This window comes from Hermetia illucens, chromosome 6 (genome assembly GCF_905115235.1).
Source record: "Hermetia illucens chromosome 6, iHerIll2.2.curated.20191125, whole genome shotgun sequence".
Taxonomy (NCBI): Eukaryota; Metazoa; Arthropoda; class Insecta; order Diptera; family Stratiomyidae; genus Hermetia; species Hermetia illucens.
In genome coordinates, this window is record NC_051854.1 from 85,972,508 (window position 1) to 85,999,919 (window position 27,412).

The following is a 27,412-nucleotide window of genomic DNA, read 5'->3' on the forward strand; positions in this document are numbered from 1 at the left end:
TTTTTACTTGATTCCTATTGCTTTTATTACAAAGAGTTAAAGTATCAATGTACACTTAAATGTTAAATTATGAAAGAATGAAAACGATTACTTAATAAACATGCAGCCTTTGAAGTATTTGCTTCGCCTTATCATAAGGTTCTCTGCAAGATAAAAATAAAAGTAAAAACATGTTAGCACGGATAATTCTCATAGTAGAATATGCACGATGTAACTTACATTTGTAAAACATTCCTTCTATCTAATGTACCCACAAAGTGCTTGAGAAACGACACGAGTAATTGCAAGCTGTTTTGCAGAACTTCAGATTCGGGTTGTAGCCATGCCGTGGGTAATGTATTAACAATGATATACGCCTTTGTAACAGCATCATTTGGAGTGCAAACCTGGGAAATAGATGATACCGATTACTGGGTTTGACGGCCAATTCAGGAATATTCATTTGAATTTTATATTAAAAACAAATAAAAAAAAAGTAAAAAATTCTTTTGTTATAAAGTAATTTTCATTTCGTCTCAAATAGGCTCTGGTTAATGGAAAGTTCCTTTAGTGAATTGCGTTACACATAAGGAAGCATTATACACTCTACGACATACCTTAGTGATGTTCAGTCTTTTTAAGGTTTTGTGTGAAACAAAACCTTATTAGAATCGAGTCGATGTCTGTATGTCCGTCTGTCATAGCCGATTTATTCGGAAACGGCTTGACCGATTGTCACGAAAATTGGTAAGAGTATGTGATCTGTTGTTCCTTTTACATGCAGCAACTGGCGCCATTTTGTGTTAAATTTTAAGGGGGCTCCCCATACATGTGAAAGAAAGCTGAACAATTTTTTTTCACAGAATGTGGCCATATGGGGTATCAAACGAAAGGGCTCAATTAGTATTTTCGAAACTTCCATATTTGATATTGGGTGAAACATAGGGGAGTGAGGGCTCATAATATGACCCCCAAAAAGTAACAGGTCTCGTTTTCAGAACCTATCCGACCGAAAAATCACAGTGGTGCATCTCTACTCAAAATACTTCCGGTTCCGCTATCTGCACAAATAAAGTTAATAATAGTATATTTTCACATTTTAGAAATTTATGTTCATCCCAGAAGTACAAAAGACCTCCAGGCTAATTTGGTTAACGACCTATGTGATGACGGCACCACATCGGCTAAGCCAACAGGGAGAAGACGTTCCCAGTGGAACATTCATCGGAGCTATCCAATATGCCAAAAGTAGAGGTATGGGGGTAATAGCAGGATGTGATGTCAATACTCACCACATATACTGGGGAAGTTCGAACATCAATGCAAGAGGAGACTACTGGAGTATCTAGTAGGAATCGATTTGCAGATCTTTAATTTGGGTAATGAACCCACTTTTTCAAAGTGGTCAGGTAAGAGGTCATCGATATCACGGTGGCATCTCCTGACATCGCGGCTCTGATCGGAGAGGGGAGAGTGTCAAACGATATCACACTCTCGGATCACAGACGCATCGATTTCGTAGTGGGCATGGATCTACCTCTGCATCAAATCCATTGCTGGAATTGAGAAGACAACACAGATGATCACAACTAGCATGAGAGAAGCTTTCGAAGAAAGCTGTCCATTCAAGAAGGGTAAAACACCATGGTGGAACTCGGATTTGGCAAAAAAAAGGAGAATGAAATGGATGCACCTCAATCGTGCGCTATAAAGAGGCACAGAAGGCTCTTAAGAAGAGCATAAGATCGGCTAAACGATCATCATGGAAACGCTTTTGCGAAGAGACTAACTCTCTTGAGGCAACCTCAAAGCTGAAGCGGATTTTTGTTAAAGAACGTAGCAGAAGCCGGGTTATTCACGTTTACAGAACTGGGGCTACACAGAAAGCGATGAAAAAACGGCAAACCATTTGCTTGAAGGGCACTTCCCAGGCAACATCCAAAATCTAATCTCGGGGCCAACAGGTGTATACAACCCTCAACCGGGAGACTGTAATCTGGCATGCAAAGTAGTATCACTGAAGCGAGTAAAATGGGTATTTAGCTCGTTCCATAGATACAAGTCTGTAGGTCCGGATGGCATCATTCCTGGGTCTACATATTTGGAATATATATCGCGCATGCCTAGCACACGCTTATATTCCAATTGAATGGCGTGATGTGAAGGTGTTATTCATTCCCAAACCAGGGGAACCCACCTACACAGACGCAAAAAACTTCCGACCGATCAGTCTAACATCCTTTCTACTAAAAGGACTAGAGAGACTAGTAGATCGGTTCATAAGGGATGCCACTTCACCATAGGCAACACCAGAAAGGCAAATCCACGGAGACTCCATGGACTTACGGCAAAAATTGAAAAGGCGACGTTCGAAAAAGAATACGCCTTAGGCCTTAGGCGCATTCATGGACATCGAAGGTGCCTTCAATTATGCCTCATTCGCGGCAATTTGTGGTGCGGCAAGACAGCATGGAATCGAACCGCTGGTAATCAGTTGGATCCTTCACATGCTAGAGTAGAGAAAAACCCCACATATCGGTCGGCTAGAAGCCTATTGATGCAGGATGTCTTAGTGGCTGCAACAAAACCTCATTAAAATCGATTCAATGTATGTCTGTGTGTTACACCCGATTTACTATGAAACAGCTGAACCGATTGTGGTGAACATGTGGTCTGTGTGTCCCTTTACATGCAGCGAGTGACGTCACTTGGTGTCGAGTTTAAAGGGGGGCTCACCATATATGCGAAAAGGGGGTGTATTTTTTTTCACAGAGTATGGCATGTGTGGTACCAAATGAAAGGGCTTAATAAGTACTTTTCGAAACTGATTTTATTTCTGATATTAGATGAAACATAGGGAAGTAAGAGCTCAAAATGTGTGCCCCGGAAAGTGAAACAGGTCTCGTTCTCAGAACCTATCTAACCGAAAAATCTGGAAAAAATCACAGTGATGCATCTATACAAAATCTAGGCCTCAAAATACATCCCATTCTGATATCTGATAATAAAGTTAATAACAGTACATTACCATGTTATAGAAATTTACCCGAAAACCCCCCATTTTGGCAATATTGTAGCTGATAATATAGCACATAATTCTGGAAAGTTTGAACGCCATCCAACTATTACTAACAAAGTTATTAAGTCAAAATATTGCATTTTCTAGGACGGATATGTCGTCATCATCATATGTATAAAATTAACTTATATGGATGGCGGGGTCCATGGAGAAAATTTCGCTTTTTTTTAGTTATTTTAATATCAGTATCAATTACTGGAGACAGACATGTGTGTATATAAGTATATGCTAATGAAATTTGCGGTAGTGTTCAATAAGATGGAAATAAGTAAGTAAATAAGCCTTCTCGGGCTCTAGGTGCAGGCGCAGTTTTTCTCAAATATATGTCCATTTTTTTAATCATGAATTATGAAATACACCATAAACAGTAATATCAGAGAAGGTCGGGCAGGCCAAACATTGTAATAGCCACCCGTTTTTTTAAATATTTAATTATGATACATAAGCTACATTTAGGCTAGTAATAAGAAACACACGCTATGTATTCAATGTAAGTCACTGGTTTTTAAATAAATGATTTTAAAATAAAAAATAAATAAGATGGACGTGTGTGTACATATGCATGATTTCGTGCACAGAGTAAAATGGAAATGCGTGAAGATGCGTTAGATCAATTTGGTGTACAATATTTATGTCTTTAATAGGTATGCACATACGCATATTTTTTTGGCAATATACAACGGAATATTTTGCATTCTTAGCTATGTATGAGTGGAAAAACGTATATAGAGAGTTGCTCACACAAGATGAACACAAAACCTTTTCACCTGAAGCGCCGAGCTTCCGGTATTCCAACTTGCTTTGATGGTAAAATTTATTTGGTAACGTGATAAAGCCCTTTAAAATCGCTTGCAATTTTGCCATTGCTAATTTCGAGTAGTTGCTCCGAAAACTCAGGGGCTGATGGACCGTTTTCAAGACGCGCACGTATATTTATGTTAAGGGATAAATTCTGTACATTTCCTCATAGAAAAAAACATGCATTAATTTCATCAGCTGGAGTCTGTTTGGTCTCACACATAAAACCTTTTTCTGCATCATACAAATATCTGTGTCTGCCTCACACATCAGTCAGATAAATGTCTCGAGTCGTCATGCTTGTTTCATACAAAAGCTTTTTCTCCATCAGAAAAATGTATATGTCTGTCTCACACATCAGTCAGACAAATGTCTTTTTGAGAAAAAATCTGTTTCTGCGACAGACAAATATCGTGTGTTTCCAATGTGCATGACATCAGCACACAATATACCTACAGCAGACGCTTATACGCCCCTACGTAGTTGTTGTTTTTGCTTCCCATATGCATACATTTTGTCTAGAAAAATTGATGTTAACATAAATAATCATAACTCACAACACATGGACCGATTTCGTGCGTATAAGAACTTAATCTTAAATTTTGGTGACAATCGGTCCGTTCGTTCTTGAGTTATAAATTTACAACACACTTGCAATATTTTATATATATAGATATATTCCTTCAAATTTTGTAAAACACATACATGCATGTTTTCGTTTCTTAAAATTGTAACTACTTTTTTAAATTTGTTTTTACGTTTTATGCTCCATAAATATACATATACGATTTAAAGTCAAAATACGCTGTAAAATAATTTTGATCGGCTAAATCGGGAAGTCGACGAATGTGCGACGTTCCTACTTGACTGCTTTAACGCGAAAAACATACAATCAACAGAAAAACAGGGTGCAAATCAAACAAGTCCAGAAGTCGATGGTATCATATTAAGGACTCAGCTTGTGCTCACTCAATACTTGCGTTAATCATGGTGTAGTTTTTCTACTTCTCGGCGATAAAAAATATATTCTAGGAATATGTCCTATTCATTTATTCCTTATTCTTTATTGTGTAGAATAAAAACCTTATTAAAATCGACTCGATTCCTGATTATCCGCCTGTCTGTCAATTTACTCGGAAGCAGATGAATTTATTGTCATAAAATTTGATAAAAACGCATTGTCTATGAATGACTTTCTATATCAGCTAGAAAATAATGGAATTAGGATCTAATGTGTACACACTGGAGAATACAACAGATGTACACACCATAAAATATAACAGATCTAGTTCTCAGAACCGACCCAACCTGAGTCCGAAGAGCCCATATATGTATATCACGGCCGTTTGGGAAGAACTTATTTTTGCTTCAAAAAAATAAGAGATGATGATGTTCACTTTCCACAAAAGTGGAAGCAAGTTGATGTCTATTCGATCCGATCCAACATAAAGAGGACGGGCACCTAAATTCCCTCAATTAAAATTATTTCTGTTTTTTGGCTTTAGCTTTTTTAGTTATTTGTGTATCAGTCTCACCTTCTTGAGACACATATATGAGTACGAAATGTGTCTAATTCAGATGAATATACCTATCTGTATATATGTTCTTAAGAGATATTCCCTTTTATGTACAAAGTAAAGCGAAAATATTCAGATCCTTGGGCTTGGCAGTTTGCCTTTTTCTAAATAAATTTCTGGTCATGTGGAAATAGATGCATTTCAGACACGAACAAACGCACAGGAAATTATCCCTCAATTCATTCATGGCGCTTCGAATACAACAAAATACAACCATGTCAATTATGTGTGTGTGTGATATTTTTTCTAGTTGGAAGCATTAATTAGAATTCAATGAAATATGATACCATCCCAAGTGTTCTTACTTCTTACTGGTCTGTTCATGATTTTGAAAAAAATCATACCTACAAATTTCATAATGATCGATTCATTGCTTGCTTTGAATCAAAATTCCGCAGATGTCAAAAACGTCTTTCAAAAAAATTGTTTGAAAAATTCCCTTTCGGATATGAAGACATTTCTCACTCTTAACTACAGACAAAATACAATTACAACAGATGTACTCGTAGAAGGGACCACGAAGTATTTATAGACGCAATTTACATCGGCTAAAAAATCATAAGTCGCTAGGAGCCGATGGAATTACAGCCGAATTGGTTAAATATGGAGGCGACCAGTTACACCAAGTGGTTCATCAACTTGTGCTCAATGTATGGGACAGCGAATCAAAGCCTGACGATTGGCAACGAGGCATTATCTGTCTCATACATAAAAAGGGCGATATCACACAGTGCAGCAATTATAGAGGTGTCACGTTGCTGACTACCATCTATAAGATATTCTCCACTATCTTGCTAGGCCGGATAGCCCCATACACCCAGACCATCATTGGCCCATACCAAAGAGGCTTCACTCCAGGCAAATCAACAACAGATCAGATTTTCTTTCTGCGGCAAGCGATGGAAAAACTGTTGGAATATGGACAACAGTTGCACCATCTGTTCATCGACTTTAAAGCCGCCTATGATAGCATAGCCAGGGTAAAACTGTACACGGCCATGGGAGAATTCGGTATCCCCACGAAATTAATAAGACTGACTAGGCTGACCCTGACCAATGTGCGAGGCCAGATAAAAGCAACAGGATCACTCTCAAGACCATTCGACATCAACAACGGTCTACGACAAGGGGATGCGCTATCATGCGTCCTCTTTAACCTGGCCCTCGAGAAAGTGATTCGTGATGCTGAGGTAAATGCAAGAGGTACGATCCTCTTCAAGTCCACCCAACTACTGGCCTATGCTGACGATATCGACATCATGGGAAGAACGACCCGAGATGTACAAACTGCCTTCATCCAGATCGAGCAGGCGGCGCGAGATCTTGGGCTGCACATCAATGAAGGCAAGACAAAATATATGGTGGCAACGTCAGCACCGAAGACGAATCAACCAACAACATCAAACCGCACTGGTCAAACACAAACACGAAAAAGAATAAGGATAGGAGAATACAACTTTGAGACCGTTGACAATTTCTCCTATCTAGGGTCGAAAATCACAACCGATAACAACTACGATGATGAAATCCGCGCACGGTTGTTGTCAGCCAACAGAGCCTATTTCAGCTTACAAAGACTGTTCCGCTCGAAACGTCTCACCATAGGGTCAAAGCTCTTACTGTACAAGACTATGATCCTGCCAGTCCTCATGTATTCCTCGGAAACTAGGGTTCTTAGCAAGAAAAATTGCGAACTCTTGGCCGCGTTCGAGAGAAGAATCCTCCGAAGAATTTTTGGCCCCTTACATGAGGATGGACGATTCCGTAGCCTACACAATAACGAAATCTGTGAGCGATACCATGACCGTCCGGTTGTGGATAAAATCCGGCTCAATAGGTTACGGTGGGCGGGTCACTTAATCCGTATGGATGAGGATGATCCCGCCCGGAAAGTCTATAAGGGCAATATCTATGGTAGAAAAAGAAGACGAGGCAGAGCCTGCCTAAGATGGAGCGATGGCGTAGGTCAGGACGCCAGACAGCTTTTAAGGATATCGAATTGGTGGACCTCGGCGCAAAACCGGGATGTCTGGAGTTCCTTATTAAGGCAGGCCTAGACCGGATACCGGTTGTTGCGCCGTTGATGATGATGATGATGATGAATTTACATAGCGCTACATAATTATGCAAGGACTGGGCGCTCGAGCATGAGCGTGTACTCGATAATCAATTCTACGCTCATAAAATCTAAAAGAATCCGAATTTCGCTTTGAAATTTTTTCTGTGCATGCTGGGATAGCTAAGCTAACGATTATGAAAACCTAATGGGATTTTCCCCTTAAGTCTAAAGACTGAAACTTTATCTGAGGGCGATTTCAACGCCAGGAAGACAATGTATAAGACAATGGTTCACGAAGATCCAACTACCAAAGTGAAATGGAAAAGAAAGAGGAGCTACAAAGAAATCTAAACAAATATCTCAATGCGAAGAAGTCATCGAAATTCGATGGTGGCACAATAAATCGTCGCAGAGATGAAGCAGTCGACAACTTCCGTGTTGAGTGGAAGGGAGCAATGGAAAAAGAGATAACTTTACGGAAACGTCTTTACCAACAAGAGCAAAAGCGATTTGTTCCAAGTGTTTTTTTTTCACGATCGGCAATGTCAAGTTCAAAATGACATTCAGTGATTTTGCGAAAATGGAACGCTTTGTTGATTGGATATAGGAAAACTTACCCGCATCGCTGACAGCAAATACTTGTTAAGCAATGAAGAGATTGCAAGTTCTCTCAGTGGACGATCGGCTACAATTCCTTGCCAACTCAGTATATTCCTAAATAACTTTAAAGCACTACAAAATTGACGTTGAAAGAAAGATGTCTTGGCTTCCTGGAACCTAAATGAAAAACAAAAAAAATATTTCTTTTTATACATCCATTTCAATATTTCCATCGTACGTACTGTTTTGGAAAAACTGGAATAAAAACATCACTATCGAGTGAAACTTTAATTTTATCCAAAATGGCAGTAAATAAGGTCTGCATATGTTTAGAACTGGATTTCAAAGAAGGGTAATCTCTAACCAGTCGCCGAATCAATCCAATAATTCGTAGGGTCTGTGAACTCGACAATGGATCCCAGCAGTTCTCGATAATTTCTAATGAATAAAAGCAATACAAATTAGAGGAAAAAATCACGTATCTAACATATTTAACAAACCTGTAAGTTTGGGTAGTACAACTTTTTCTATTATCGACGGCACCAGTCTTAAATCGGGATCAGAACTTAATGATTCTTCACTTTCATCCTTGGAATACCCAAACCTCATGCACGTAGAATACCACTCCATCTTCTCAATCTCTTGATAGCTTTCATTTAATGGATACCAAAGCACCATTTCAACACGGACCAAAGTACCAATTAACTATAAGTCGGAAAATAAAAAATCATGATAGTTATACACAGAAAATTGTAAACAGATTACTTTGTTTAATGTGATTTTTATTGACAATAAATATATGCACTGCGAAAGTGTTTGATTCATAAATGCTACCCAATGGAATTCGATCTGAAGAAGAGAAAATATTTAAACAACGGAATCATGGAATACAGGTTCGAGCATGAAGTCAATTCCGCTTTCCACCAGGGAATTTTGTGCTCAATGTACCATAGGGATAGCAATCGGAAAAACCACCAAATGAAATATACGCCATAGACAGATGTGCCTTCTTTTATTCTCCAAAGTAACTACATGGGGCAGAATATTGCTCAGCGATCAAGGCACTTAGGTTTAACAAGGTGAACTCTAAACTGGTATGGGGATACCTTAAGAGACGGAATACACTCGGCTCGTCCAACAAGGTCTGGATACTCTGAGTTCTAGGCCATGTTGGGCTGGAAGGCAATGAGGCAGCGGACGAATTAGGAATATTCTGTCGTTGGCGATTGGTGTCGCTCTTAATAGAAAGTCACAAAGTTATCGAGATGTGTCATTGTCAATATAAATACAAAAAAAAATGTGGTGTTGCGTCATTGCCAATCAAAAACGTCATTTACAGACTTATTGGTCTGTTCATATGTGATGACTTTGCCCGTGAAAATCAAAACAAATTTCTATAGTCCTATCTTAGACAAAATCTAATAATAATAATCGTTGGCGCAACAATCCATATTGGATCAGGGTCTTGAAGTGTGTTAGAGCACTTCATTCAATACCGTGCACTACAGGATTACAGTACTCTATAGCAGGCAATGTGGTCAGCATTGCGCTCGCCTGAGATTATTACTCTGATTTGACTCAGGTACTCATTCACAGCTGAGTCGACTGGTATCCGACGTCAAATCACGATACAAATCCCACTACCACCAGTGAGATTTGAACCGCGACCTTCCGTACGACAGCCTTGTGCTCTAACCACTCAGCTATCCGGGCAACCCTGAATTTAAATAAAATTAAAATTTTCAAAAATTTAAAGTTGAAAATTGTCAATAATAGGTCAAATCTTCTATATCATCAATTTTTATAAAAGAAAAAAAAATACCTTTGGCAAACATGAACTAACAAATGCATCCTTATAAGACTCCATATCAGTTAGTCGCCAAACATTAAATTTGTTCAAAATATTTTCTATCTTATAAAAGTCATCACAAGCGTCTTCGAACAAATCACTCGCTTCAACCTCAATTCGATCTGAAAATGAAAGAAGGACACGCTTTGAATAGGAACCAAACAAACATTGAATACAAATTACCTAAACTGTTTTTATATTGACTCAATTCCTGATCGGGAAGTTCATCGTCGCTAGACATACCATCCAAATGTATATTGACGAAATTGTTTTTTTCACGATCACATCTTCTTCGGGTTCTTCTGCCCTCACGTTCAGCAGCTCTTCGTATATGCTCCTCATCTTCTTGTGCCTTGCGAGCTGAAGCTGGTTCTAAATTATTGTAGTTAATTCGGTAGTATCTTAAAAACAAATTCAGAAAAATTATAACTTACTGCTTGCTTCAGAAGCTTCTTTGGCTTGATCTGTTACATCCTGTCGGCGCCTCTCTATAAGCAACATAGCAAGCCTCGAAAGAACTGCCATAGACCGCTTCTCCAAATCATTTATCTGCGGCACCTAAAAATTATAACTCAAATTTTATAAACCCATTTTCATTAGAAAGAGTGTGTAAATGTCGGTAAAACGAGTTTACATCGATTTGCGTCATTATCAAATGAAACATATTGGGGCAGATAAAAGTATGTGAGTAGTCGCATAACTAACCACATACAATTCATTCTATATGATATTCAGGGCATTCTGGACTTGCGCTTCAAAATTCTATCTTTTTCTAAACTCCACAATTAAGTAGGCTAATATGATGCATCTGCTTGTTATTATTTGGATAGGAGCAACCAGTTTGCATTATACATTCAAAGGATGTCTACATGTTTATGGACACCGCATCGGACAATAAAATTATTTATTACCTTTTCATCAAGGCATTCAACCAAGTCAGTGACATACCCTCGTAATTCTTGATAGAATCGATATTTTGTAGCTGCAATTGGAGCCTTTTGTTCATAATCTAATGTATTAAGTTTTAATGTCTTTAATTCGCTAGAGATACTGTCAACAGAATCCTTGTGTTTTTGATGGAGCTCGCGAATTTGGGATAACCTAGGAGAACGGAAATTATTTCATTTCTTACAACTTTGAATAAATTCATTGTACCGATTGCGCAATATATCCGTGATTTCTGCTGGCGTTCTTAAACTGCTTGACTTAACCTCAGATTTTTGGTTAGAAATCAAAATTTGCCTAGGTTTTTCCAAACTGCTTTTAGCGTACGCTTGTTCCAAAAGGCTGGCTGTTGATTTTGGAGCGGAATCATCATAAGAACTTGCCGTCTTGATTATGAATTGTGATAGAACAGACTCCTGTTGTGCTGTGACCAACTATAAATGGAATGAAAAACAAGTTATCATTCAAACCGTTGCAGTTTCAGTTTAATTCAATCTAAGACCTGTGCTCCCGTAACACCCTTACGTATTTGTTGATTTTCCCATTCATTCATTTCAGCATCTGACTCGTCGCCTGAACCTATTCAGTGAGCGAAAATGAAGAACAAATAGTTTGTTTTCAAATAGAAAATTAATCATTCTTGAAATTTTTGATTGGAAAACTCTAAATGTTCAAAAACATACATTCTTGCTGAACAGAATAAAACTTCTCTCTTCGCTCCTCTCTTTCTTTAGCTCCGGTGATAGCATTCATATCTACCCTCTCCTCCTCAGATCCATCATCATCTCCGTCCTCATGGACGAGACGTTTACCTTTTTTCACAGTATCTTTATTTTCCTCTATTGGGATAAAGTCACCTGAAATGGCAAAGAAGTTTAGTTACTTTCCCTGAACGCACTTTGATTTTTTAAACCTTGCTCGCGAGCTTTTTGTCGCCGTTTTCTCGCTGCATGTATCATAGCAGCGTCAGGTATTGAACCGCTTTCTAAAACTAATTTGAAATTGTCAGGCTTCGAAAATTTGTGAGTAGTTGCAGATTCGTCTTCTTCGGACGACATGTCATCTTTTCCAGCACAGAGTGCAGCACGACCGTTGAGGATAACATTTTCGGGTTCAGATTTCTTGACGACCAACTAAAAAATGAAAGCAATCTGTTAGCTTCGGTAAATGTTCATTCAAACTAACGTAGTGCAACAAAAGATATAAATATACAGTTTCCGTAGATGTGGTAATGTAGACAGTGACAACATTTCTTATAATTTTTTTCAGAACAGCAAATCCCATTTTTTCGTTTGCATTGAAAGTACTAAGTAAATTAAAACATATCCCGCCTTTAATTTACACTTTTTTATTGAGTCGAAGACATACATTTTGGAAACTTTGCCTCCCTTAAAGGGGAAAACCATATTAGGTTTTCAGAATCGATTTTTTCTTATTGCATAGATTGTTAGCATAGCTATGCCAGAATATGACAGGGTCAGTCTCTTGTACGAGTGGATTTGTATTTGTTGTAACTGCATTTTGTTCGTAATTAAATCGTAAATCGTTCGTAATTAAATGGCTTCATATCCGAAAGGAGATTTTTCAAACAATTTTTCTTCATGACGCATTTTTCTCAAAACCACGTTTTTTTCCATTTGAGCTGAATTCTAGCTTAAAAAGTAATGAACGAATCATTACGAAATTTGGAGGTATGATTCTTTATAAAATTCCCAAAAATATGAACCAACATTTGGGATGGAATCGTACTTTTAAGGGTGCTTTTTTTGTGTAGTTTGTGAAAAAAAAAGAAGAAAATCGAAATATTTTTCTGAGCACCTGATTATTTTCAGATGCATTCAGGTTCATATTCTTAGAAAATATGTTAGCGACGCAAAATTAAAAGCTTTTTAGTTTTTTAGTTTTAGTTTTTAGGAGTCGCTACACGTCCGGACCTTATCGTGCGAGCCAAGTGTATTCTATTTATTAAGGCATTCCCATTCTGATAATTGAGGCCATTAGTCTTTTAAGGAATAGTTTTTGGCAGTACTGAGCCTGAGACCTAACTAGCCAAATACTATCCCGGAAACTTTCTGAAATTAGCCCAATTAAAGAAGTTGATGGCCGATCATTACTTTACGGGCTAGCAATCTGCAAGTTTTGGAACTCTATTTTACTAACGAATCGTTATTCATTCCTGAGGAGGACTTACGTATCGATTACAACCTTTGTCTATCATAGAAGATTTGATTTCCGGAATGCATGTACGCCGCTCAACGAGTTTCGAAATACCCAGAATACTTGCTTTCACCAACTTAAAAGAGAATTTCAACTATATAGACGCACATTCTGAGATCAAGTGAAATAAGGCAGTGAAACTTGAAAGAGCATATTTCATCATTGTCAAGTGCTGTAATGCAAATTGTTTTCCTAAAGGAATGATTTGAATGTTTATGTTTATCTTCTGTTCACTTTTTTGTAAAATATGAGCAAATACGCACAGTGCTTACTGCATCATGATCGTAAGTCTTGCACTAGCCCGACCAAAGTCATCAACGGTAGGCTCATCATTCGCGATGATGAGCAGCTTGTGAGATGGAAGCCATACTTTACCAAGATTCTCAGTCATATTGCATCCGGTGAAATTCCATATATGATGAATAAAAGGCCTAGACACATGCGAATACGGTTTGCGTTTCCCAATAAAAATCCTTAAAGAAAAGGTTCATAAAAACGACAGCAAAGCTCTTAAGGGGATACTGCTCCCTAACCTATCACGGGGAGAAAATTGGAGTGTCTGCGATATGTAGCTAATGTATGGAAGAGCAAGAGGCAGTATTGTACTTCAAACGCAGGACTCGGGCTTCCTCAGACCGCACACCAAGATTCCTTCGGAAGGCTGTCTTCAATGAAGAATCTACGCCCTCTCTGGCTAGTAGGGTTGAATGCTTGGAGCTGTAGCGCTCCCGATTTCTCCTCACTTGTTAAAGAATCGAAAGGCAACCGCTCTAACCATTTGAAATTACTTGAAAAAGATTTATGCTTTGACATCCACAATGTCCAGTTGAGTCAAATTCGCATGCAGCTTATACATATTCTTCAATGATCGGCATATAGTATTTACTTCGGTAAGCCGATATTGTATGGTATATATGTGCCTTTTCTAAATAAGAAATCCGAACACATTTTCGAAGATCTTATTTACACTTCTCCTTTTACTAGCCATGGACTATTTGAATTGAGGATAAAGAATGAGGTTTCAAAACGAGTGACAATTACAAACATTTAATTAATTAGTTCACAGTATGAGTTTTGAAGGTATGTGCTTATGGCTTATGATCAGCAGAGATCGTGACTCGCATACCAGGTAAAATCTACTGACCAGTAGTAGACCGTTCACAAAATTGGTCAAGATCAGTGTTGTCTCTTTAGTACCAAAGATACCAAATTTAGTACCTTTTGAAGTTCATCAGTACATCGGTGGGGACCGGAAAATTTGTACGAATTAGCCGGACATACGAATAATCCATGAACGGATTATCAGGATTTCACTATGTCGCACTGCTGAATGACAAAATGACCGAAGAGCTGAACCGATAACATTATGTTGTCGAAACTTCGTGAAATAGGCCGAAATTTACATAAAAATGCAAAAACATAGTAGCGGTTGCAGTGAATGCACCCCACCACGTCATAAAAGGTTTAAAATCACCCACTAAGTTAGACATAAAGTAGAACGATCCCTTGCGGAAGGTGACAGTTCGAAAACAACGTGATATCATTCGCAGATCGCAGAAAAATCTGTTTAAAGGCGCTACGACATTGGAGGCAGATGTCGTGATATCCACGAACAGACAGATTCACTTTAGAGCAGAGTATTGTGGGTAGCGAAGTTTCATAGTCACCCGACTAGAACAAAACCGTTCATCTCCGAAAATAACTACACCTTGCACGATCAGTATTTCATCAGTCAGAATAACAAAATTAAGGTAAACTGATCGTCTAAGGTATTTCTATCGCCATGACTGACGGACTGATGAAAATTTAAATTTAAAAAAAAAAACAAAGCGTCAGTCTGGCTGGACTGATGATAAGTTGAGTGTAGTGCAGTTGTTATTGTATTGTTAATCAAAATATGATTTCTGAATGGTTCGGTCCTTTAAATGCATGTCACAAAAATGGTTTTTTTGTCGTCTTGTTTATACTAAAAACGTCAGTCCAATTTTTATGGATTGACTGACGCCAGGCTTATGAAATACTGATCGTGTAAGATCAACTTTAGACTATTGGTATTCAATTGGTGGTTTGATATAGTTACATGGACATGACACACATGACTCGCCAAACTGAATTTACAGGGAGGCTAACTATAGGATTCTCCCAATGAATTCCAGAAAAGATGGACTAAAGATGAAAAAAGAAAACTGGAACTTCCCTCTGAACTTTGGCTCTGAAGAGAAAAGAAAAAGAATGGAATCGACTGATGGCTTCTATTTCGCAAAATGTTGAAATAGAAGGAGTTGCGGGTATCACACCAAGTTTTAAATATTTCAGACTAATAATTGACCATACTTAGCTCCGACTTGAAATGGATTTTCATGATAATAATAATTCCCCATCTATTAGCTATTAAAACGTTGTTAGTGTCCATGTTGAATCATTTGCTACCTCATTGAGACTGCATTCGAATGATTTGAAGGAGATACGGGAATGGATTAGATTTCTCATATTCCAGACAAGAAAAAAGAGAAACTTTCGTTGAGCATAAAATAGAAAGATTGATATTTTAAACGAACAATGTTATTATCAAAATACAATAGTTAAACTTTGTTTAATTAGATGTTTTAACCTGCAACCGGAGAATCTTTGTGGATTGTCAACAACTTGTCGGCTGAAGTTTTTTATTATACTTAGAGAAACCGAAAATGATTGCCGCCAAGTTTACTTCGAAAGCTGGGAGGAAGCTTCCTTCAAATTAGCACGTATTCTATGGTAAAAATCTGTATGCTTCGTTATTAAGTGAATAACGCACCATTGCAGAGCTTCGTATTGATTGCATTATGGATTTCAAGAAACGTGAAGCAATATTATACGGAAACTGTATAATTGTTTAAAATAAACATGATTAAAACCACACTCCATTATGAAATATACGAAGAAATATTTCAAGTTACATTACTATATTCGTTTGAAATGTACGACTGTGAAAATTTGTCAACATTTCCCATTTCTTCATCCCCACTTCTAGTACACAAAAAATAGAAAATAACAAAAGATATAAATATATTATTTACACGAAAATGTAAATACTTCTTCCCTTTTGTTATTTTCTTGCTAATACATACGTAAAGTTATAGAAAAATTGATAATAATAACCTTACCACAAAGTCGTCTGTGCGAATTTCAGTTTGGATACTATCGCAATTATTATTTTGAGCCAGAGCGGACGACTCATTATTACTTTGAGTATTATCACCATTAAATTGTTTTTCCTCTTTTGATTTTTTCTTTCGCCTCTCCTTATCCAGCATCCTCATCATTTTTTTACTCTGCGACGATTTTTTTACTTGAAAAACTTCACCATCTTCTTCTTCTGTAAGAAATTATCCAAAGAAATAATTATAAAGTAAAAGAACGAGTTTGATACCGTTTCAAGTGTATTTTGTAGGGGCAATGTAAATGTTAGATGCAGTGGTTTGTCGTTGACCAAAATTTAAGAAAAAAATTGTTTTCAACCGACTACTAGCGATTGACGTAAATGGACATATTTTCAAGAGTTTTTTCAATGTATTATATCGAACTGGAGGGATCGCAAAGCGATTTTCAGTAAGGCTCGATTACGACTTCCATATTTTTTATAGTGAAGTAAAAATTCCAGCTTTTGGTAAGTCAAATAAGATGGAACTGGAGCAAAGCCAAGGTAAGACTCAGTAATCAACATTTCAAACGGTACAATCATACATAACAGTTTTTATCTTTTTAGGTTTTGTCATCAAGATCTCTACACCTCAAATGAATGAAGTTTCCAAAAGTCAGAAGGTAGGTATGGTGTTCCATCTTGTCGTGAACAGCTGAAAAATTGGAAAGCACAGTCGTCTACCCATTTGCCTATTTTTCTGGTTGGGTTTGAAACATAAATTTATATGTTTAATGTCTACTATGGCGCACTACCATCCCGTCAAACAAACTGAAATAATGAAATTTTATTACGAAAATGCATGATTGTCGGATTTGAGAATCCCTAGAGGATTCTTCCTCCTAGAGGTAGCAAGAACAGTATACCTAAAAATAAGGAGAAAATTAGTACTGAACAATAAAGAGGTCATCGATAAACTGAACGGTTAGATACTGAAATGGTGTTTACAATTAAATTGTAACAGAAACATATTCAAAGATAAACGAGAGTTCCAGTCCATCAAAGAAATCAAGAAAGCCAATACAGAAAAAAATCAGAACATGTAGCATCGTTTGCACATTGTGATATGTAATATGCTTAGGACAAACAAAAAGAGGATAGAATAAGGCCATCAGCTAACATGGGAATTGAAAGTAGTGAAAGAAATGAACAACGCAAGAAAGCTGGACACCTAAGAGAGCTATCATATTGCAAAACTATCTCCGAAAAAAGATGAAACTTTGCCTTACAAATAATAAGCCTCTTTTTCAGCGACCTTCGACCTTGTTGCTTAATTCGCTCATTTAGAAATCGTATTTGAAACATTCAGAAAATAGCTTTGTAAGAACAAACACTTGAAATTACGATATATAATAGAAACAATGCGTTAGTTATATCCTTATGAAAAGCCTTCACTGATAAATGATGTTGTAAATTTGCTTCAAAAATTGTTATAATGTCAGCCAGTTCTTTCAATGAGCATGCCATATATTTTATATTGTTCCGAAAATGCCCACTTTTGAGAGCCGCGGCCACTGGGAACCACACCGCAGATTGGCTAACTACGGCTATTGGAATATTGCCTAGTGTATATTCAAGGTATTCATCTTGAAAACACTATTATTAACTTATGTCCGGTTTAGGCAAATGTCTCCGGCTTATAACAGACAGACAAATGGGTGTCCGTATCAGGCAAATGTCTATTTCGTATAAATACCAGTCTCAGACAAACCTCTGCGCTGGTATAATGCAAATGTCTGTCTACTTCAGACATCAAACAGACAAATATCTGCACCAAGTAAATGTATGTTAGACAAATATCTGTGTTTGTTTCACGCATCAGACAGACAAATTTCTGTGGCTGTGTCAGTCAAATTTCTGCCTCAGCCAAATGTCTGCTTCAGGCAGTCTGTTTTAGACAAACAGTCATCAGACATTTGTTTGTTTGCAACCTAATTACTTTGAAGTAGCAGGAAACGCAGAGGCAGCCGGTTGCACTATTTGTCGTGGAATGGAGTACAACGTTAAATATTCGTGGATATGAATCAACAGCATTAACTGATCTATACTCGATAAACTACCGTTTAAATTGGGAATCCCGCATGAACTAATTAAGGTTATAACAAGAGGGGGAAATTAAACGCTTCAGGTATGAAAGGTTTTCTACATTGCTTATATAAAGATATTTGAATGAGCGTTTTTCCATTTGTATTAGGTTGTTGCAAATGAAATGGCCGTTTTGGTACTAAAATTTGAAACGACTGTAAAGCTTACAAAAATTTATTTATTTAATCAAAATAAGTGCCAGTCGATCCAAAACACTTCTCCCAGCGAGATTCAAGAGCATGTATGCCAGTTTCGTAGAAGCCCAACTGTCGAGTGTTGATAAATTCATTCTCTTCGTTCCTAAATTGTTTTTCGGCCAAAAAATGATCCAAATGCTTAAAAAAGTAGTGGTCGATTGGCGAAAGGTCCGGTGAATATGGTGGATGAGGCAGAGTTTCATATTGCAATTCATTCAACTTTTGAACCATTGTTCTGGATACATGAGGTCGTGCATTGTCGTGAAGGAGTATCACACCATCTCTGTTGACCACAGTATTTCTGTGCATTTATAGTTTCTCTAGGTGCCAAAAAAGAATAGTGGATAACTCCAACTGCGGACCACCAAACAGTCAGCATTACCTTCTTCGGATGGAGGCTCGGTTCCGGCATATGCTTCGGTGGCTCATCAACATCTATCCATTGTGCTGATAGGCGACGATTGTCGTATAATATCCACTTTTCATTACATGTCACTATTCTGTGCAAAAAGGGATCGCTTCTGTAGCGGGAGAGTTAAGCATTGCAAATTTCCAGCGCCATGTTTTGCTCCGTAAGGGCATGCGGAACCCATTTGTCGATCTTTTTCACCTTTCCAAGTTGTTGCAAGTGCTGGGAAACTATCGAATGGTGTACGCCCAGTTTCTCTGCAATGCCTCTCACAGACCGACGTGTGTCGAATTCGACTAGCAAACGCGGCTCGTCGTTGTCAATCGATGGTCCTGGATGTCCACGTGGCTCAATTTGAAGGTTTATGTCGCCTGACCAGAATTTCTCGAACCACCGCCGTGTGGTTCGTTCGCTTACCGTATCAGCTCCAAATGCGCTGTTAATGTTCTTATCGCTTCCGATGCATTATAACCGAGTTTGAACTCATACAAAAAAGTATACGTTCTTGACTCTTTTCCATCCTTTTTAAGGTTTTGTGTAAAACAAAACCTTATTAAAATCGATTCAATGTCTGTCTGTCTGTTTGTCTGTCACACGCATTTTTCTCCAAAACGGTTAAACCGATCCGAACGAAATTTGGTGGACAGATGGGAACTATGAAATCCCACGCATACATAGAGTGGCATAAATTTAGGTGGAGTGTGGAGTACATGCAAAGGGGGGATTCAAAAATTTTTTTCACCGGATATAGTTGTGTAGGGTATCAAATGAAAGGCCTCGATTTGTACTTTCCGAAACTGATATTAGTTTTGGCATAAATTGCAAAGTGCGTGAGTAATGAGTCAAAATGTACGCACTTGAAGTGAGACAGGACTCATTTTCGGAAACTACCCAACATAAAAATCCGAAAAAAAATCGCAGTGGTGCGCCTAGATGAAATCTAGGCCTCAAAATATGTCCCATTCCGATATCTACTCAAATAAACTTACTAATAGTATATTACTACTTTTTAGAAATTTACTGAAAAACCCCACTTAAATTCATCCTAGGACTTCCAAATTTTGTACCAGCATAGGGGACAATATTTTGTATATATGCGCTAAATTTCATGGAAATCAAGCAATTAACGCCAAAGTTATAGCAGTTCAAACTTAGCAATTTCGGGCGAGTTTACTGCTTCCAAAGCCATGCAAATCAGATGCTGACGTCATAATTACTCGGAATAATTGACATTCGCGTGAAATATTAAAGTCGCATTTATGAAGAATCTACTTATCTGCAGGACTTTTTAAGATTTTGTGTAAAAGACTTATGTGAAATCTAATTTTCGAGAGATGTCCTATTCCGGTATCTGCTCAAAAAATTTACTAATAGTATATTATCAACTTTTAGAAATTGACTAAAAAACTCCCCTTAAGTTCATCCTAAGTGTATTTGCACCGACATAGAGGACAGCCTTGTGCATACACATGCCAAGTTTCATGGAAATCCAACTATTATTGGGAAAATTATAGCAGTTCAAACTTATCAATTTAGTGCTAATTAACAGGATCCTAAGCCATACAAATAAGATGCTGACGTCATAATTAACGAGAATAATTGAAATTCGAGTGAAATATTAAAATTCCATTCAAGAAGAATCTAATTCTCCCTAGCCCTTTTTTATATTTGATGTTGGTTAAATTGTTGGCATTTGCTAATAATATTAAACTCAGAATGTGAAGCGTATGAGGTTGACTATTTCAATACAGGATTTTCCAACAAATGATTTATTTAAATTACTTTCTAAAAAATAGATGCCAATAGAATTTTTAACTATGTGACACGGAACTGTCAGGCTCACCGCTCCTCACATCTTCTTCTTTTTCTTCAGCCTTCAGTTCACAAGCGGGGTCGGCTCGTCGTGATCGGTTTCGTCATTTTATTTTATCAAATGCCTGATCAGAATGTAATCGCAAGACCTTCAAATTACCATCCAGTGTATCATGCGACCATTGTTTTGGCCGCCTTTTGGTTGCTTACCATTGACTTCGATGTTCTGACCTATACTGGTTGTTGAATTCCCGTTAGCGTGAATTACGTGACCACACCATCGAAAACGCCTCTCTTGCAGTTTTTCCACGATCGGTGCAAACACATGTTGATCGCGGATATTCTCATTTCAGACGTAATCAAAACGTGTCACGCCACCAGTGCAATGCAACATCTTCGTCCCCATTACCGCAAGACGCCGTTCATTGTCCTTTATAGTCAACACTCAAACTATAGAGAGCTACAGACGGACGACATTACAGTAAATTTTAGATTTGGGACGTGCGCTGATACGTCGATCACAAAGAACACCAGTTGCGGAATGTCACTTCATCCAGGTGGCGTTAATGCTTGAAACATTTCATTACGCAGTTCTCCATTGGCTGGTAGCATTGACTCGAGATATTTAAATCGCTCAGTTCTTTCAATGGCAGTAATCTGCCCCTTCAGATATTTAAATCGCTGAGTTCTGGCAATGGTGGTAACCTGCCCAGAACTGAGCGATTTAAATATCTCGGGTCAATGCTATAAGCCAATGGAGAACTACGTTATGCTCCTCACATAGGGAAACACAAAACCTTTTATACCTGAAGCGTCAAGCTTCCGGTTTCCCGACTTGTTTCCTTTCTATTCACTGTTATTACAACGATGGTCAAAACTGAAATGACTCCTTGATTAAATGTAGGAGTATTTAAAGTTTATTATCCGACACCAACAGCACCAACTGCTGGTGGTTTGATACAGCAAAATCGCAACTAACTTCACTTGATTGCCAAATCGGCCATTTCATGTGCAACAACCTAATACCTAGCTCGTAATATTTAAGTTTGTTAGGTCATTGACCTTAGTATTATGCCGAGATTTAGTCTTAGAATGCATTAAATTTGCATGAAAGAGACATTATATAACTGTATTACTATTAGTTCGATTTCAACCAAACTTGGTAGTATCGTGTTCTATGACAACCACAAAACTTGATGGTAGGATAAACTTAAGGGGGATCTCAGTCAATTTAAAAAAATATATATTTTCAGTTGTAGCCAGAAAAAAATTACAATGGAACCCTGTAGCAAACTTGATTCGAAACACTTAGCATCTGCATCTTTGCATTTTTCCACAATATTTTGTGGTCACTACTGTGAACCTGCGTGTGTTTAGACGTCCCGTTATTGAAATTGAACAAAATTTGGAAGAAAATGCGCGTGAAGGGATTTTCAATAGTGACTGGAGTGTCAAATAATGAAAAAAGTTAACTAATGAGCGGGAATCTGCGATACTGAGATTAAGAGACAAAAATCTATTACTGACCACGATCAGGAAGGAAGTAGGATGTACGACGAGAAATGTATGTATAGGCTTACAAGAAATAGGTCTTCAAAGCGAAAAAGCCCGCAAAAACGACTAAAATGCCTACTGTTCGCTTAAAATTTGCAAAATAATATCAATTTTGGACTCAAACGGATTATAGGAGAGTAATAATACACTATAGAATAGCCTGTAGGAGGCAATGTAGTCAATATTGCGCTCGCCCGAGATTATTACCCTGATTTGACTCAGGTACTCATTCACAGCTGAATCGACTGGTATTCGACGTCAAGTCACGATACAAATCCCACTGCCACCAGCGAGATTTGAACCGCGGCTTCCGTATGACAACCCAGTGCAGTCCAGATTAAAATCCAGTTGAAAAGAAAGCTGGAATTGATTGAAAATTGCTACAGAAAATTGATTACATTTAATTCCAAATAAAGGAAGGAAGGAGCCAGCAAATATTAATGTGAATATTTATTTATTTATCTGGACAAATATGGTAATATATTATTATTGACTTTACTATAACAGGTATCAGATCCCAGATACGATGTGCACGGACCACCATATTTATTTTCAGATATTTGACTTGCTTTGGTGCTTGAACTAATTGACCCTTTTCGGTCCCCCGTTTAAACCGTTTTACACAAAACCTTAAAAATGAAAATGACTTCGGAGTGAAACAAAACAATGGTCTTGTTCCAAATTACACAACGTCGCTTCACGCCGAAGAAGCAATGTCAAAACTTGACGAAATAGGGAAAGAAGCTTGACTAGATAAAGGGATAAAACAAACCATCATACATCCATGGCGCAGAACAATAGAGGAGGATCTGTAAGAAACTGGAGCACATTTCTGGTAATCGACAGTGAAACCTCGTAGGTGTGAGTGAAGGGGTGATTCCGCATTTAGATGATAATGTCAATTACACAAAGACCGTAACAAAAACCAGAACAGGAATGCCAATTAGATAAAGCGCCACATTGGACGATTACAAATTAAAGTAAGTGGAAAGCTACTTAGTTGCGACAATTAGAATGTAAAGTAATAAAATGGTTAAGGTCATGAGGTGGAAAAAAAGGTATATATATAGAAGATAATAGCGAAAAACGAAAAAAATCCAGCCCGGGGAACATACGATCGGTGTTTTCGAACGACGTATCTTCAGTGTAATTTTAGGTCCAACGGAGAATTTTACCTCTTATATGACCACTCACATCAAAATCCGGAGCGATTGCATATATATTGATTTGAAATGTGTTGTCCAAAAATTTATTGAGGGGCAGGGCACAGGCAAAAAATTACGGAGAAGCTGGCCAGCAGCGTTTTAACAAAGCCAACACTCCGATGTTGGTTGTCAAAGTATACCGACAGCGTCAAAAAGCGAAAAGGGAGAAAACCGAGCATGGAAACTTCAAGGTGGGTAAAGTGGATTCTGCAATCACAGGGATGAAACATAAATCGACCAAATAATTTTTCCTTAAGAAGAACCATCGCATGTCCTATGCAGAAATGTTGTTTTCCTTCACACAAGCGCCAAACCACTAGACGCCACAGAAGAATCAAAAGCCTTTCGGGTTGGACTAAGTCAGCAACGTAAACAACTGCAGTTTGAGACCAAGCGCCGATAAATATTCTTGTCTCTGTGATATAAATCCTGCTGTCAGGGAGACAGAAGCCTGGAGTTGACTTTTGCCATCCAAGAAATCAATGCGCAACGCGCCCTTTACGCCGGCAATAAACCGGGGACAACAAATCCACCTGCATAAGAACCAATGCAACTTTAACTAGATTTGCTTTCTCCATATCGAATAAGCAAAGCTGAATCCACTTCCAAATACGAAAAATCACGTTATGTTGCTTATTTTGCAGCTTATTAGACACCAGCCTAATTAGATGGCGAATACCCTACATGAACAGCTGCAACTTACAATCTCTACACTTCTTACCATCATCGGCGAAACTTAGCAAGGACGACTTTGTTTTAGTATCATCATATTTGCTTTTCTTATCCTTTTTCTTTTCCTTGTCTTTTTTCTCTGGTTTAGCGAAACTAATCGCCAAATCTTCTTGTTTATTCTTTTCATCGGTTGGTGGGTTGTGTTCTGGACCACTTTCATCTTCACACGCACTAAAAACGCGACGTTGTATAGTCTTTTTCGGCTTTTTAAACAACGACATCGTTCACTGAGTTGGTTCCAGGACTTCTCCAACGAGGGGTGGATTCTATCGCACAGATTTATAGAATGTGTAGAAATCCGCTGAAACAAGACGCGAAAAATCAATCCGTCACGTTAAAACTTATGACAGCTTCTCATTAATTATGCGGCAGCGGCTGGGTTCTAAAATTAAGGTTACTTCTGAATTGATAAGATTACAATTATGAACGGTGGATTGTGTCTAGACTAAATTTAGAATAGCAGAGATTTCAAAATTTACAAGTTTATAGAACAATACTAGCGTTATTATATACAATATAAATTCGAAAATTTTGCAAGTTACTCAAAATGATGCTAGATTAATGATTGTTAGCAGGTCTTGCACCACAGGGATTGATTCTATTTTAATATATATGTTAGCGCCAGCAATGACAAAGAGGCTGTAGTCTCCTACATGGATATATCTCCAATCGTTGTGAATTTGCATATTGCATATCTAATTGTTCCCCCGGTCAAAGGGTAGTATAGGCCTCAGGGCGAAACGTGGATTGGTATCCACGATGGAGCATAAAACCTGGGAAACGCCTGCTGAACCAACACCAACAGCTCTACTACCAAGCCCTATCTCCATCTCCACGTGGTAATCGCTGGAAGTTTTTTTCTTTATGAAAAACTGCAGACGGAGAAGGATGAAGGCGAGTCTCCTCCCCCGTATCTAAAAACGGGACAAAACGTATCAATTGGTCCTCCAGGTTGTGGGTTGAGTAGGGCTGACAACCCTTCACGCCTCAGACAGGATGAATTTCAAAACGATGAACCCAGTAACGACAACGGATTAACGATTTGCGCATTTTCTCATGGAACGTCCGCTCCCTGTACAGATCGAATGCTGCTGAGCAGCTAGCCGATACCCTGTCCCAATATAAGGCTGATGTTACAGCGTTGCAGGAGATGCGATGGATAAGGACCGGTTTCCTGGAGAACAGCCGCTACACGATATATTATAGCGCCCACCCAGTAAACCATGTGGTCGCAGTAGGTTTCTTGGTCAGCCAATGAAACCTGTTGTTATCGGCTTTGAAAATATAAGCAGAAGGCTATGCACTCTCCGTTTAAAAATATAAGCGTCTTAAACGTTCACGTCCCTACAGAGGAGGCTGCAGAGTCGAAGAAGGACACCTTCTACGAAGCATTTGAGCGGACCCTCCAAGCCTGTCCCATACTTGGAGATTTCAACAGTCAAGTAGGGACGGAGCCCGTATTCGGGCGATACGTCGGCTTCCATAGGGATACTAATGATAACGGACTGCGGATTATTCAGTTAGCAGTATCGCATGAAATGATTGTTGGAAGTACCTGGTTTGCGCGGAAAGCGCACTGCGCAACCAAATTGACCACGCGCTGATTGAGCGCTTTGATGAATGTCAGAACATATAGGGGAGCCAATATAGATCTCGTTGGGATAGTGCTCCGAGCTCGAATTACGACACCACCTACAATCCCCTCTGACAATCAGGTAAGATTGAATACTGGAGCCATTCACAACACAGCCCTCCGCAACACCTATAAGAGGGAAATGGATGCCGCAATAACCGCAGTCAACAGAGATCCTGGAGATGAAGCATCAACAAATGATCTTGACAATCACTTGGAGAACGTTATCATTGATACGGCCACAAAGATACTTGGCCCCAGCCCCTAGACCGGTTGTTGCGGCGTTGGTGATGATATCTAATTGTTCGATGCTAATATGAACCTATTGTAAAATCAAATACCTTAATTACTGTACCTTGCTTTTTACCAGGCCATGGACACTAGACGAATGACTCGCGAAAATAGACAATCTACTAATTCGCCGGTCCTGGCTACGCCTAACCAAAGGATCAATCCTAAATTTACTGCTAATTATAATTTAGTCGACCGGATAGCCCGCATGTTACCGGTTTGCTGAAAGCCAATTGATTGTGTAGATTCTGTGCCCGTATAATGTGTCGTCAATTAGGAGGCGGTGGAAGCTGCATAAATTTACAAACCTTTCACTGTTCTCGTTACGGTCCCCTATTACAAGTGTTATCAGAGCACATCATGGCATTCAAATCGCTCACAATACCACTAGAAGGAACTCTAATGAAAAACGTTCTTCTTTTCTATATCTGGACCAGAATCTTGCAGTCGAGATCCTGTTAGAAACTGACTCCCGGGTCAAGAGAGGGTATCTTGTGGTAGCTATCAGCAACAATCCTACATCGGATCGGCGTTGACTGCTACTAGGTTTTCCAGAGAACAAAAGCACGGCGCCACAAAAGGGACCTTTCCAGAGTTCAACAATTAAATATCATCTAGGCCCGGAGTGTCCAGTGTGTATCGTCTGAATTCTCACTCAAGTTGGAGAAAACGATAATTTAGGGGCTCTTCATTACGAGAAGCGTGCCCGAGAAATGTTTACGATGATAGTCGTAGTCAGTACCTATCCGAGGCGCTGTTAACGTTTCAGTAGGTAGGTAGTTTCGAAATTTCCAGCCTTCTAGTTCATAAATTTCTATCTCTTTGAATAGCCTTTTATGAAAAGCAGTCAATACTTTGAACGTATTCTTAACTGAAGCTTGATTCCACTTTGGAATTCAGATCACCTATCACAATCACAGTATGTGTCACCTTAAGGAAGCGTCGCCTGGATTGCTCGTAGAAAGGCTCCTTCCCCTTCTCATCTGAAGCTGCCATTAGTTCCACTCTTGCATCACATTCAGTTGATCATAGTCTTTATTGCTGCGTAGCAATGCATTAGCATTGATTCGACATTGAATACACACTTTCTTCCGCCAGGTTTTCCCGAATGGCCAATTGGTAGTGCTCGAACTCTCGCTCAAGTTGGGGAAAGCGACTATCCTTGGAGCTCACGATACCATTATCCAGGAGCGTACAAAACCAACTTGTGTCT

The 27,412-nt window shown here is 38.5% G+C and overlaps 1 protein-coding gene across 1 annotated transcript; it reads right to left on the reverse strand.

Annotated features, from left to right (window-relative positions):
* LOC119659714 (PAX3- and PAX7-binding protein 1) lies at positions 1-24,620 on the reverse strand. Its single transcript, XM_038067968.1, has 15 exons — positions 24,265-24,620; positions 16,247-16,458; positions 11,800-12,019; positions 11,570-11,743; positions 11,389-11,465; positions 11,097-11,320; positions 10,853-11,042; positions 10,376-10,499; positions 10,125-10,313; positions 9,915-10,063; positions 8,593-8,797; positions 8,335-8,530; positions 8,110-8,269; positions 220-386; positions 1-143 (listed from the first exon to the last, which is right to left on the reverse strand). Exons 1-15 carry the CDS (start codon positions 24,494-24,496, stop codon positions 92-94), a joined length of 2,571 nt encoding a protein of 856 aa, XP_037923896.1. The 5' UTR covers positions 24,497-24,620; the 3' UTR covers positions 1-91.
* Positions 24,621-27,412: the final 2,792 nt, after the last annotated feature.